The following is a 12,955-nucleotide window of genomic DNA, read 5'->3' on the forward strand; positions in this document are numbered from 1 at the left end:
ATGTTTTGTTCATTATTCTACATTCTAATTATGAATGTAACACATTTTTAATACTATTCTGAATGATCAAAAGGGGCATTTACTGAAAGCAATAAAACCCTCCTTTGAATTCTGCAATTTCCAAGATTTTGAGGTTGGAAAACTTGTCACTATAACCCTAATCTGTGGCTTTTTCTACAGTTCCTCTATCTATAAATTAGCAATATTGTCCGGCAATCTCAGAAGAGTAGATCATGAAAGCATTGGGCTCACACATTTTTTTAGTCTAGTCAGTCGTACTGTACCTGTGCATAGTCCCGCTCCAGCTGTCCTTTCTTCAAGCTGTAGCTCCTGCCAACAGAGAGACAGATTTTTTTTTTTTACTAACTGGTAACAAAGGGATGAACAAAAACAATAAAAACCCATTTTGGACAATTCAGTTTTTAATCAAATTCATTTCAATTTACAGGATGCTGTCAGGACGAGGCGTAGCCTTGTTCTCTGATATGAGAGAAATGAATCTCTGATGCACTTCCACAGCTTTAAATATACCTATGATGATGCAGCATTTTAAGAAGATCTCAACAGATCTTTCTAAAAATAACTACAACATTTCCCTCATCTATAAAATCTAGTTCTACATGTCCTCACTGTTCCATGCAACAGTTCTTATCAGAGCTCAGGAATGTTCACCATGGGAAGCAAAAACACTGCAGCATCTAAATACCCAGGGATAAAAATAACGGCTACCTACTTTGGAGGGGGGAAAAAAAGAACCCACGTTTGACCATTGAAAATAAAGAACTAAAAGAAAAAATATTCCCCCAAGAAAATGTTCCTTTTTATGGGTTTAGAACTGCTGGTCAGCCCCAGCATATTTAACAAAGGACTTAAATGTCACATTGATTCTCCTCTATGTGCAAACTTATCTTTACTTTGTTGGTTTCTGAAAAATAAGGAGCATATATCATAAGTCTCATGAGTGTGTAAGTACATCTCAGGCCAGAAACCTCACTGATGCAAACAGAGAGTAGAAATTCTCTTTTCCAAACTCAGAGCTTGCGGATCCGTCTGTGCAGGTCAAACACTGACTATGTACGTCTGCCTCACATAATCCATCTCTTTAAGTTTCACAGGCTTTATGGAATGACTTCATATGAAATGCAAATGAAAAAAAAAAAATGCCTGCATTAAAGACGGGGATTTCACATGGCAGCATCATGGCAAATGGCTTCAGAGTGAAAGATCTGAAAGCTCATTTGAAGTTTATACAGCTTATAATGATCCTGGCTTCAAATTAGGGCTGCAACTACTGATTAATTTGCTAATCCATTAATGTGTAAATAATTCTTTGGATTAATCAATGAATGATCGGATAGCTAAAGGTTCCTTAAAGAAGAGTTTTTACAGAATTAAACCATATGAAACAACAACTTTTCCACTTGAGGAGTTCTGGGTAGAGCATATTGACAGCTGAAAACGTTATTTTATCTTAAATGCAAAATATTTATGCATTTTTTTATATTTTGGTACAAATACTGCTCTAGGTTGGTTGCTCTGTCAGCTAAAGGCATTTTTTAGTCTCCACACTCCAGATAAGGATTTATCAATTGCTAAATTAGTTGACAATTATTCAAATGACTGGTTAAAAACAATTCCACCTTGCCATGACATGTAAGGTGATGATGAAGGTCCTGGAAAAGGCTCTCTTTTGAAAGCTAAAACTGATCAGCAGCTGATGAAGCCAAAACATTTGATTTGCTTATGTTTTTTCTAACTTCTTAATTCTGCCATGTAAACTTACCAGAAGGCTGTAATCCTTAAACCTACAGTAAAAGTATTCTAAAAGGGTTTCTTTTAAAACTGATTATTTAAACTAAAAGATTAATTCAGAGTTGTTTCGGGGCAATAAGCTGAAAGGATTTTGTTTTTCTGCAAGAATGCAGATTGTAACAGTTGATCAGCTTGACAACAGCTGCTTTCACATGTTAATGTGGCAGAGAGGAGACAGCAACGCCAGCTTTCTTGAGGGTTTTTTTACATGTAGACAAAGGAAACACACACTGTCTTGGTAAATCTCCCTTTCAAAGCAGTTGTTGCAACCAGCTTTCTAGCTAGAAGTAAAAGCAAAATATCCAAGCATACTAAAAAGACAGCACTTCCTAAACCAGCGCTTAAAGCTATATTTTTCCTATAGAGTTAACATTGACATGTCTAATCCACCAACTGAGAGGATTTTAACAGTGGAAGGAGACGCATAAAAACAAAAAAGCAAATGGCATATATGATAAACAAAGAAAAAGGGAAGTCATTTTAGTCGGGCCTTTTCCTCACCGTGTTAAAGCTGTTTTTAATAACATAGAATACGTTGGATTTTAAAAAATCCTCAGTAGCAACCAGACTTAAACACTCCAGCAGAGGAAGCAGCTTCTGCAGCAGTTTATAGTACTCAGCCCACCCCCCATCTCTATCAGCTGAAACCTGAGATGCACCACAGTATGTATGGATTCTTTCCAGGTGTGAGGGTGGTGGGGTCTCCAGGCCTCGTTGGCGCAGTAGGCAGCGCGTCAGTCTCATAATCTGAAGGTCGTGAGTTCGAGCCTCACACGGGGCAGTTTTTTCTGCATTTATAAAAGCATCACCCTAACTCACTTAAACATAGTTAAATCAGAATATTAAACACAACTGAAATACTCATATAGAGGCATTCATCAACCAGAAACAACATTCAAAATCAATTTCTAATTGCTGTTTTTTTAGCTGTGATGACTCAACAGCAATCTCTCAAAGCAAGCATGTGTGTAGCCTTATACGCTGCATTGCTCAGTAATATTACCAATTTTAATTAAAAAAAAAAGGCACTGCTGGGATTCGAACCCAGGATCTCCTGTTTACTAGACAGGCGCTTTAACCAACTAAGCCACAGCGCCACACATACAACTTAACAGTGACAGAAAAAATATTTGAACCCAAGATGCCCCACCTTCGCTTTAACCGTCACTCCCAAGTGGTGCTTACCAAACAGGAAGGACAGCAACGTAGAATTAGAAAGAATGCCCAACCTACAAACACATGAATGGATAACAATAGAACTATGTATTATACCAGATTGCGATCACCTGTACATAATAAATATGTTCATAGCTTCACAGCAGGGACTTGCTCGGATGCAATATTTGATAGGCATCTGGCAGCAGGGCAAATGTCTAATGCGGTCTAATGCTGAAAAGAAGAACCACACTGAGTCTTGCGTGTTAAAAGCAGAGTTTGAAAAGGCAAAACTTTTCATTTTGCTGGTATTCCACAATAACACTGTGGCTTTACAGCTCTCGCCTGACTGAAATATTACTAATGCAATAAAATAATTGCTTGTATGAGAATCAAATGCTTATGCTAGCTGATAAACTATTTGCTTTTTCCTATTGTTATTTGTTTCACTCACCTTTTGCAAAAGCTTAATGTATTTCAGAATGGAAGACTTTCTTTCCATCACCCTAGTCTTTAACTCCTTCCACAGATTATCTTTTGGACCCTGGCTTGGCAAGTGATAAGAAAACATGTTGATTGAATTAAAAGATTACATCAAACCTAAATCCGCCAGGGCATGAGAATAAAAACTCGTATAAAAAATGGTATCCATCCATTAATTTTAAAATAAAAAAAAAGCTTCCTGAATGGGAAGCGAAATGTCTTGAAAATGACTTGGAAACAAAGTCCAGTGGATTGTTGTTTTTTTTAAACATTTTTGGAATGACTATGACCTGGATCACTGAGAATCTTTACCAGCAACCAGAACCACAGAGAAGCATTTCTTTTGTGTGTGTCTTTACAGGCCACTCCGTCTGTTACGGATTTCATTTTAACACAAAAAGTACAAAATTAGACAACAAAAAATAAAAAAAAGGATAATTCTCTCCTCCAGTGAAGCTGTACACTTTCCTTAAAAAAAAACATCTGTGCCCCAGTTTTCAGTCTGTTTGATTTTACGCATTCAGATAAAAATTTCTTATAAAGTATACAGAACAACATGAAAAGAGGACGAATTGGACGAAACTAATTTTTGACAGGAAATTGCACAGGTGGTTAACCATATTACAAGCGATGAATAAAGACGCATGAAGCAATTACCATTTATCAGTTAAACTGAAATAAAGCTGATTCACACAGCAAGCAATAGTTGTTCTTTATTTCCCAAAAATCTGTCCATAAGCAGAGGTTTTCAGCAGAAAACAGCAGTTCTTATCTACGTTGTAATACCAATGTATTTACTTATGGCAAAACAGACAGCTAGGTTACATTTGTTTTCTGGTTTTCACCACACCTTACCCAACAAACAGTTCTCAGGTGCCATCCAGTTACAATGGCTAAATGTGAATTGAGTTTATTTTAGGGTTAGGGTGAGGTTTAAACTGGTAAAAGTTAGGTTATTGTCAGGGTTAGGGCATCGAAAGGGTTGAAAATGATGGAAGTCAATGGGAGTCAACATACAGTATGGTCCTAGTTACATAAGGCCAAAAGAGGTTTGTCTGTGGCCATGTATTTGTTAACAATTTCCCCAAAACTACATTATGATTTATATGTACTTGTGGGGACCAACAAGATGGAGCGGGGATTGGGATTATGACTAAAGTTTAAATGGGCTCTATGCACAACTCCACTACTTCCTGAACTTAAATCAGCTCTTTTTTTCCTGCCTTTTTCTACTGGATGGAATAATTAAAGCAGATGTGTCTCGCCATGGTTACTGAGGTCATGCACACCTGGATTAATCAGTTCATCCAGTAGAAAAAGACAGGAAGCACAAGAGTTACCTTAAATACAGGAAGTAGTGGAGTTGTGCATGGAGCCCATTGAGTTTAGGTCACAAACCAAAGGGATACCAAACCAGTAGAAAAGTGAAGTGCATATAAGCTTTTTTAATCCATTGCCTATTAAACTAATTTATACTGATAGCTAGAGTCAGAAATGAGAAGTAAATATTTGTATGGACTATTTACATTTAATTAAGAAGCTATTGGGAAAAAAAATTACTTTAAGGGGTAGTTGAACTTCACCCTACTTTTACTATTAATTTATAATTGTGAGAGTATCTCTACTCTTATTTAAATAACACTTAAATAGGCTGATGTTCTTTATCCTTTCCTTACATATATGCAACTAGTGTAAAGATTGATTCCATATCTGGGCATTTCACCTACCTCTGTTTACATTGCAGTGAAAGAATGTTTACCTCCACTTATATATTTATTTTCTTTATTTTTATGAGACAACGTTGTTTCAGTTTTTAATAGGAAAAAAGCCTGAATCAATGAAGAAAAAAGTAATTTCCACTATTTGTGTTATCATTGGCAGCAACAAATGCTGATCCAATCAGACTTTTAATGTTTTACTGGATATTTGAGCATTAGTAAGATGCTTTAAAAACACTGAAGAGAAATCAAGACCAGCACAGAGCCAATAAGCACATCAACAAAACGTGCTGAGATCCCTGGGCATGTCTAGACTTTTCGTGATGTCATGGTGACATTACAGCAGAGCCTGAATATGTAAACACAGGTATCCAGTGATGAGGTGAAGATATGGCTTACAATCATTTTGCATGCTTATATGCCACCGCTAAATTCTTACAGCGGTATAAAAGTTGTAGAAATTCTGAGTAACAATAAAATGTACTCGTCCGTCTTCTGCTTCTCAAAGTCTACTCACGCTGTTCACTAATCTCCTCAGTCGTCTTTTATCCTGTGTGATTTCTGCACTCTGCTTTTGTAAACTGCTTCTATTGTTCCCATCACTCCCTCAGCTTCACTCTGCTTATGATGAATTTAGTGTTGTAACTGCAAGGTGTATGAGTCAGGAAATCAAGTCAGCCTCAGCTGTGCGTGAAGCAGAAAACAAGAAAAGGAAACAGAGTGAACGCCTCTAATAGGAAACACTTAAGTGCCTAAAGAGTGGGTAAGAAATAGATATACAGTATGAGCGTTGTTTAATGAGGCAACGGGTTCCCTAAAAAAGAAAGACGAAAAGAGGATTTAAACGCGAGGAAATGGCTAAAATCTCTGGTTAATGTTGCACTAACAGATCAGCTGCATGAGTCAGACTGAAAGAGAGAAAGAGGAGAGTTGTTATGTTTTCACACTGCATGATCACCACAAGACATAAAGGAGGAGATTCTTTCAGATTCTGCAGACATTTTGCTGATTACACTAAAGGTTTTCTCCTAACTTGAAAACCAGGTAAACTGTAGGAAGAACAGAATGAAAAGGCATCAGTGTGATGGTACGAAAACAGTCAGATATTAAAAATTAACAATGATCTATTTCATGACCCTTAAACATTGGCTCATGGGATTGGTGAAAGGCTACGCTTCTCTTCCCTCGGGGAGCAGTGGGCTGCCATTGTGCGGCACCCAGGGATCTTGCTCAGGGACCCATATTGCAAACGGTGGGGATTGAACCGGGTACTTGTAACCTTCTCAGAGCACAAGCGCATTGCTCAAACCACTAGGACAACTCTCCCCTAATGATGAATACTCTGCCCATTTCTGAACACTTTAACAAGGCCTGTCCCTAGTAAGGTTAGGGCTACACTTAGACATTAAACCCATGTTGGACCGATCAATACTGTGCCTGTTTGTCTTAACTTGCAGGCCGGGAGGCTAAGGGAGTACGATTTCATCCTGTAACCCGGGGCTGCCGGCTCAAACCTCTGCTCTGACTTATGTCCTCTCCTGCTGCTGGCGGGCATAGCGTGCTAACTGTAGCTGCAGTGCAGCTTACAACCATCAGCATGTGAACAGAAGAGTGAATGACTGGAAGCACTTAGGGGTCTTCAAAGAGCACTATAGAAGTACAGGGAGTCTAAAATTACAGCTCATTTAAAAGCAAGAACAATGTTAACATCTCTATGAAGAATGTTCAAACAAGGGAATCTTATAAAGTTAAATACAAATGCTGTCATTATTACATGAAAGTCTCACAATCTCTTAAAAACTGGTATATCAGTAGCTGTTTAACCATAAATTACATCAATTAGCAGTTTTCCCTTTGCATAAAAATGAAGTGCTGCAAAAAGAATTTGTCATCGTTGTTTCATATGAGCGATATGTGGCTGGAGATTAATTATTGACTCTGGTGAGAAACATTGATGCTCAATAATCGATGAATCAGCATCAAAAATAAATCCAATTGCATGGAGAGTGATGAACATTTCATCTCCAACATCTACAGGTTTCCACATTAAATGATTTCCGATTTCATCTTAAACATGCCAGAGACTGAGAACTTAAACTAAAATCCTAAATGCAGGATTTTTCCCAAACTTATTCAAAGTTATGACTTATCCAAGGCTGCAACTAAGATTTTTATTACAAATCGATTGATCCGTCGATTATTTTTTTGATTAATCGATAAATAATTGGATAGCAAAGGTTCCTTAAAGAAGAAATTTTTTTTTTAAGAAAGTAATCGAAGCGAAACTAAAACTATTCCCCTTAGGAGTTCTGGATAGAGCATATTGACAGACAAAAAAGTTTTTTTGGTCTTAAATGCAAAATGTTTACATTTTTTTTCATAATTTTGATATAATTGCTGCTAAAGGTGGGTTTATCCTTGAGCTAAAGACACATATTAAAGTCTCCAGGGGGAGTGGCGGCCTAGAGGTTAGGGCATAGATCTTGGAACTCTGAGTTCAAGCCCCACTCCCACAGACTGCCACTCTAGGTCCCTGAGCAAGGCCCTTAACCCCACACTGCTCCCCGGGGCGCCACACAATGGCAGCCCACTAGAATGGGTTAAATCCAGAGGTAAATTTCTCCAATCTGAGATCAAAATGCTATGATTGTATTTATTTGCCTATATGTATTTTATATGGTGCTGCTTTGTATTTTACACCTCATATTATACAGCAAATTGTGACGCTTGTCTGATAAAGGTTTTATATAAATAAACCTGATTTACTTTCTATATTAGTTGACGATTATTTCAAGAATCAATTAATCAGGATTAATCCGATTAATTTTTTCAGCCCAACATTTATCCCACTTTTTAAAAACAGAGTCATGACGGTCAGAAAAATGCAACAAACAAAATAAAGGATAAGTGACCAGTTCAACAGCTGAATCTCTGTTTAAGCAAAGGAGAAGATCATCACAGAGACTTGCTCCAATCAGTCACAGCGGCTGAAACACAGCCTGTTACACAGATCTCAGTAGACGCAGGGAGTCCTTGGTCATTCATAAAGCAATATTCAAGGATCTGGCACTTAATCAATTTAAGGATAACACTTTGAGCTGAGATCAACGACACTCACACCTTCCTAAGCTGCTGAGAACCAAACCAAACATATTCAATCAGTGCTCTCACTGGGACTCAAGTCAAAGGCGAACAGTGTGGCTGTGTTCATGTTGATTAGGATTAATAGCACTTTATTACTTACCAGTTGTCTTTTTTTTTGCTGTATAATTTTGTGGAATACTGAAACATTCATACCCGATTGCTTTTACCAGCCAGAAGGACAGTTTCATAATAATCTAAGGGTTTGATTTTAACTTTCCTGTGCTGTTAAATTATGGAAAGGAGCAGCTATGAGCACTCATCAGGACTCTAAGAGCATCACTGGTTCAAACTGGTGAGCTTCATCTGCCTATTAAGCAGTGAGAGACATTATGTTTTAATGATATGCACAGATAATTCCCAGGAGTTACTATAAATCTGGATGAATGCACGGTATCAGATATCATTCTGCAAAGGAGAGCCACAAAAACAAGTATGTCGCATAAAGATCCCAAGCCAACAGCTTAAACTGTCACTTTTAATTTGGTTGATTTTAAGGTAATCTATTTTTATAGATGAAAACCCTTTGATGAGGTAAAGACACAAAGGCGTAATCAAGCCATCCAAAAGGAAAAAACACCTTGAATCTGCAGGAACCCAGTAAAGCTCACAATATTACCGAAATAAAAGGAATACGACCACAGGCGTTTTCTATGTGAGAGGATTTTACCAGTCAGCAGCAGTGGGTGATGCGTGCATCTCTGTTGAGCCAGATATTAGGGAATGGGGGGATTTAGCTGGATTGAGGACATCAAGTTGACTCTCTGAGCCCACCGGCTACTCATCATTTTCTCTTCCCTTAAGATCAAATACTGTAAACCCCCCTTCCTCGCCCCTCTTTCTTCGAAATTGCACAGCTATTTCTGCACAGAATTCAGGCACAAAAAAACTAAAAACAACTGAAAACACAAATGCAACGAGTGCTTTTATTCAACTTCCCTAGTTTCTGAGTAGAGTAAATAACCTCTGAAAAAAAAAAAAAACTCTGAGCAGCTTTTGGGATTAAGGCGCCACATTTAATGTGTTCTTCATCAAGAAAAATATGCACTTTTCAACTTTGAAAAATGTCCCATGAGGCCAGACTTCCTGTGCATTGCTGCAGGCTTTAATCCTTTCAAAGATACTGGAGGTCAGGCCTCTATTCTTTAGCGGGTTGATTATTTTCCAGATTTAAAGCAATTTATGAGCCTTTTTTTTCCAATGCACAATTATTATAAAAACAAAACTGTTCATACAATCGATAAAAAAGACATTTTATATGTTAAAACTGATAGATATACTAGATTGTTGCAAGGAAAAGGATGCATGATGCTGAAATTACTTTTACTAATAACATGTTTAAGTGCAATTAAAATCCAGTGCATCAAGTTTCCTTCAGAAACTGGCACCCAAAGTGACGATGGATGCAGTTTAATACAAACAAATCCTCAAAGAAAACCGTTTGGAGGCTGCAAATGATTTAACTACCAATAATCTGGAAGAATCTGTGCCAAGACCTAATAAACAAGATTTAAACATCCTGTACATCTAATCTAACTGAGCTTAGATGTTTATAAAGAAAAACTGGCAAACACTGTAGCATCTAAATTGGTCCTAAAAATACTTTTCAGCTGCGGCAAGGCAGAGGATTGACTCAGGAGGCTGAAAACAAACACTCTCCACGCTTTTCACTCCAAATAAATGAAAAGTATCACCTTACAAAGTTTCTCTGGCCTAACACATCAAATCTCCACTGAACCATGCTGTCCTGCTGCACCAAGACAATGCATCAAACTGCATCAATGTAATTTGGGGTCAGCTGGGTTGCATAAAGAGTCATAATGTCTTGCTTAAGGAAACAAACAGCCAACAGATGCGAGTCACAGCAGGGGCCTGGGCCCCAGCCATCACAATGTTTTATCACAAATAATTACAAAACAATAAAAGCTTAGGTAACATATTGAGAAAACCCTGCAGGCAGCCTTTTATTTCCACCGATAAGGATGACAGGAATAATTTGGGGATGTTTTTTGCCAATGGCATGCGGTTTCATCTCTCATGTACTGAACACAGTTTGAATGCATGTGTTCAACTGGCTCTCACGATTTCCCACAAGTGAGACCTGAGCTATGTTCACTCTCCAGAACCCCTACAGCAACAGGCCAGTCTGGTCACAAACAGCTGGAGCTGCCCTCCAGAGAGCACCGGGACAGAGGGACGAGTGGAAACAGGCTGAGAATGAGAAACAGAGCACAGGACAGGAACGGGAGCAGAAAGGCAGAAAGCGTTTTTTGTTTTTTTTCCGCTGTCATAAATAATCAACGTTTAGCCAACAGAGTGAATGAAACTGAGAAAGGGAAGTGATGCCTTATCCCAGAGTTGAATCCATATGGGAAAACTGGCAACTCACATGGGTCATGAGGAAACAGAGAGAAAGATAGACTGGAAAATGACACCAGGAACATAAAAAAATAGTGAGATCTATAAAATAATGATACGCAATGCCCTCATCATCTTCATGCTTCATAAATACAATACCTCTTCCTTCTTATCTATTTCTTTGTCATGTCGCCTCTCTAATTCCTTAGCAGTTCCCTTTCCCCCTTCCTTTTGTTCGCTACCGTTTCTGTGCACGCATATCTGTGCCGGGCATAATCGCATCCACCGGCAATGAAAAGATTTGAAAACATCTGCCATTTGGCTTGAGGTTTTCCTTTTTCATACTTTGTCACAATGAATCGGAAAAGGATCCCGTCGGAGCCAATCATGCAAAGCAGAGATCCGTCATACCTCATGTCTTCCAGCAGATCACATTCAGTCTGATGTTTAAAGTGCAGCCTTGTCATCTGCTCGGCGTGAGTGTTTTTCAGCTCCTGCGTCACTTTGACCTGAAGAGAGTAAAGAAAACAAAGACATTGTCAGCTGAGAGATTACGCGCTTCTTCGTCTCCCAGCAGGCAGAAAAACATATGATTAGAGTTTCATTGCAGATTTAGGATTATAATGTCATTAAGAGATGAAGCCGGAGGGTTTTTACTTCATTACTGCATGCAAAATGATCTAGAGTTAGAAGACGGTATGCCACCTTAATGTTTTATCGGCACATTATGATTCAATGATCTATATTAATTCACATTTCATCATTCTTTTAATTCCACCTGTTCCTGTTGGGATTGAGGGTTGTATAAATCAGAAGCATAAAAAGCTGTTGTCAGCTGTTTTTTCTTTTTAATATCTTATGGAAAATATTCTGTTAAAAGGATATGTTTCTATTATTTAAAGAAAAAAATATCCAGTTGTCAGTAGTCTACTTATACCTTAAAATTGTAGGTTAGTTTGACATGTGAAGGTTCTGCTAACTTTGTGCTTTTCTTGTGAAATGCGGGAAAATCATCTTTCTTTTGAGCTAAAGAGTCTTTGTCATCATCATGTTCACTTTTAACAATAAAATTATTGCTAACAATATGCTGCTGAACAACAATTTATGATAGTTTAACAGTTGTCAGGCTTTGCAACCACAAAGGGAGGGGCTGAAGGGGCAATTGGTTCAGTAAATGAGAAGGGAATTAGCTTTTTGGTGGGACCTCTAAGGTAGTGGGTTCAACCCCCATAGAAGTCATGAAAAAATGAAGGGTTTCGTTAAAGGAAACCAATAAGTTTGTGCAATACAGTAAAAAGCTGCTGAATGAAAAGTAAATTCAAAAGCAAGAAATGTAAGATTTTTTACATAACTGAGAAAAAGTCTAGTTTCCAATGTGCAACAACCTCAAATTAAATGTAAGGCAAAAGCAAAATTTAAATGGTTATGTTGACGTCCTAAACTTAAACTTTTACTGAAGGTTGTTGCCTTAACATTTTTTTTAGTTCTGCCACATTTTCATTTTAAAAAATTTCTACAAAATCAAACAACTGAATGAACATCCTGCGAGTGATTCCATAATTATCGTCAGGGGTTGTATATGTGAGGCAAAGGGGCAGCACTGTCTCAGTTAGTCCTGCTTTGATGCAATCTACCTGCTCACACTGAACGTCTAAAAACCACGTGGGACTCAGCTCCGCAGTGAGATGGACCTGCTCTGACTCGTCTATCCGGAAGCTGAATGAGTAGAAGAGAAATATGAAGCTTACTAGATGCACTGCTTTTGTAATTTGTGCAATTTTGTGCTGAAAGCCCTAAAAAGAAAAGGCGGCGACGTATTTGGACAAAGACATGGCTGAGCAAACAAGGCTACTCCTGTCAATTTTACAGAAAGAACTCAATTTCACTCATTGCCCTGCCATGCTTCTGTGTTTTCTTCTGAGAGGAAGAAGAAGAAGAATCCTTGTTTGCCCACTGAACGTTTTGCCCTTGACGGTCTGAAGAAAATCAAAGGTTTGATTCCTGATCGGGAGGAGGTCGTGGGAGGCTGATCGCCCCTCGTTATCCCCTGTACACTAAACGACACATGATGCATGATCAGGCTGAAAGTCGGTCCGATCGGAAAATTCTCACACGACTGGAGAATCTGCCCAAAAAGGGCAACAAAAAAAATCGCACAGCGTAAGCCCGGGTTAAGTTGAACTCTGCTGGCAGTCAAATCTATTAGGAAACTCTAGGATAACTGAAATCCACATCAACATTTCACAGCTCCAGAACAGTAAGGAAAATGATACAAATTCCTGGTGTTT

General features: G+C 38.2%; 1 protein-coding gene and 2 non-coding genes across 4 annotated transcripts in view; 1 reads left to right on the forward strand and 2 right to left on the reverse strand.

The window, feature by feature from the left end:
- Positions 1–12,955, reverse strand: part of LOC119789802 (F-BAR and double SH3 domains protein 2-like) — an 89,989-nt gene that overhangs the window by 67,293 nt on the left and 9,741 nt on the right. For both annotated transcript variants that reach the window (XM_038294905.1, XM_038294904.1), the window contains exons 2-3: positions 11,079–11,176; positions 285–330 (exon numbers count right to left, since the gene is read on the reverse strand). In XM_038294905.1, the coding sequence (XP_038150833.1) occupies positions 285–330; positions 11,079–11,176 (144 nt within the window). The remainder of the gene's footprint in view (positions 1–284; positions 331–11,078; positions 11,177–12,955) is intronic.
- On the forward strand, positions 2,521–2,593 carry trnam-cau. The gene has a single exon. It is a non-coding gene; the product is annotated as a tRNA-Met (tRNA).
- On the reverse strand, positions 2,836–2,909 carry trnat-agu. The gene has a single exon. It is a non-coding gene; the product is annotated as a tRNA-Thr (tRNA).

The sequence above is a fragment of the Cyprinodon tularosa genome, unplaced genomic scaffold, assembly GCF_016077235.1.
Source record: "Cyprinodon tularosa strain WSP-4 unplaced genomic scaffold, ASM1607723v1 ctg348, whole genome shotgun sequence".
NCBI lineage: Eukaryota > Metazoa > Chordata > Actinopteri > Cyprinodontiformes > Cyprinodontidae > Cyprinodon > Cyprinodon tularosa.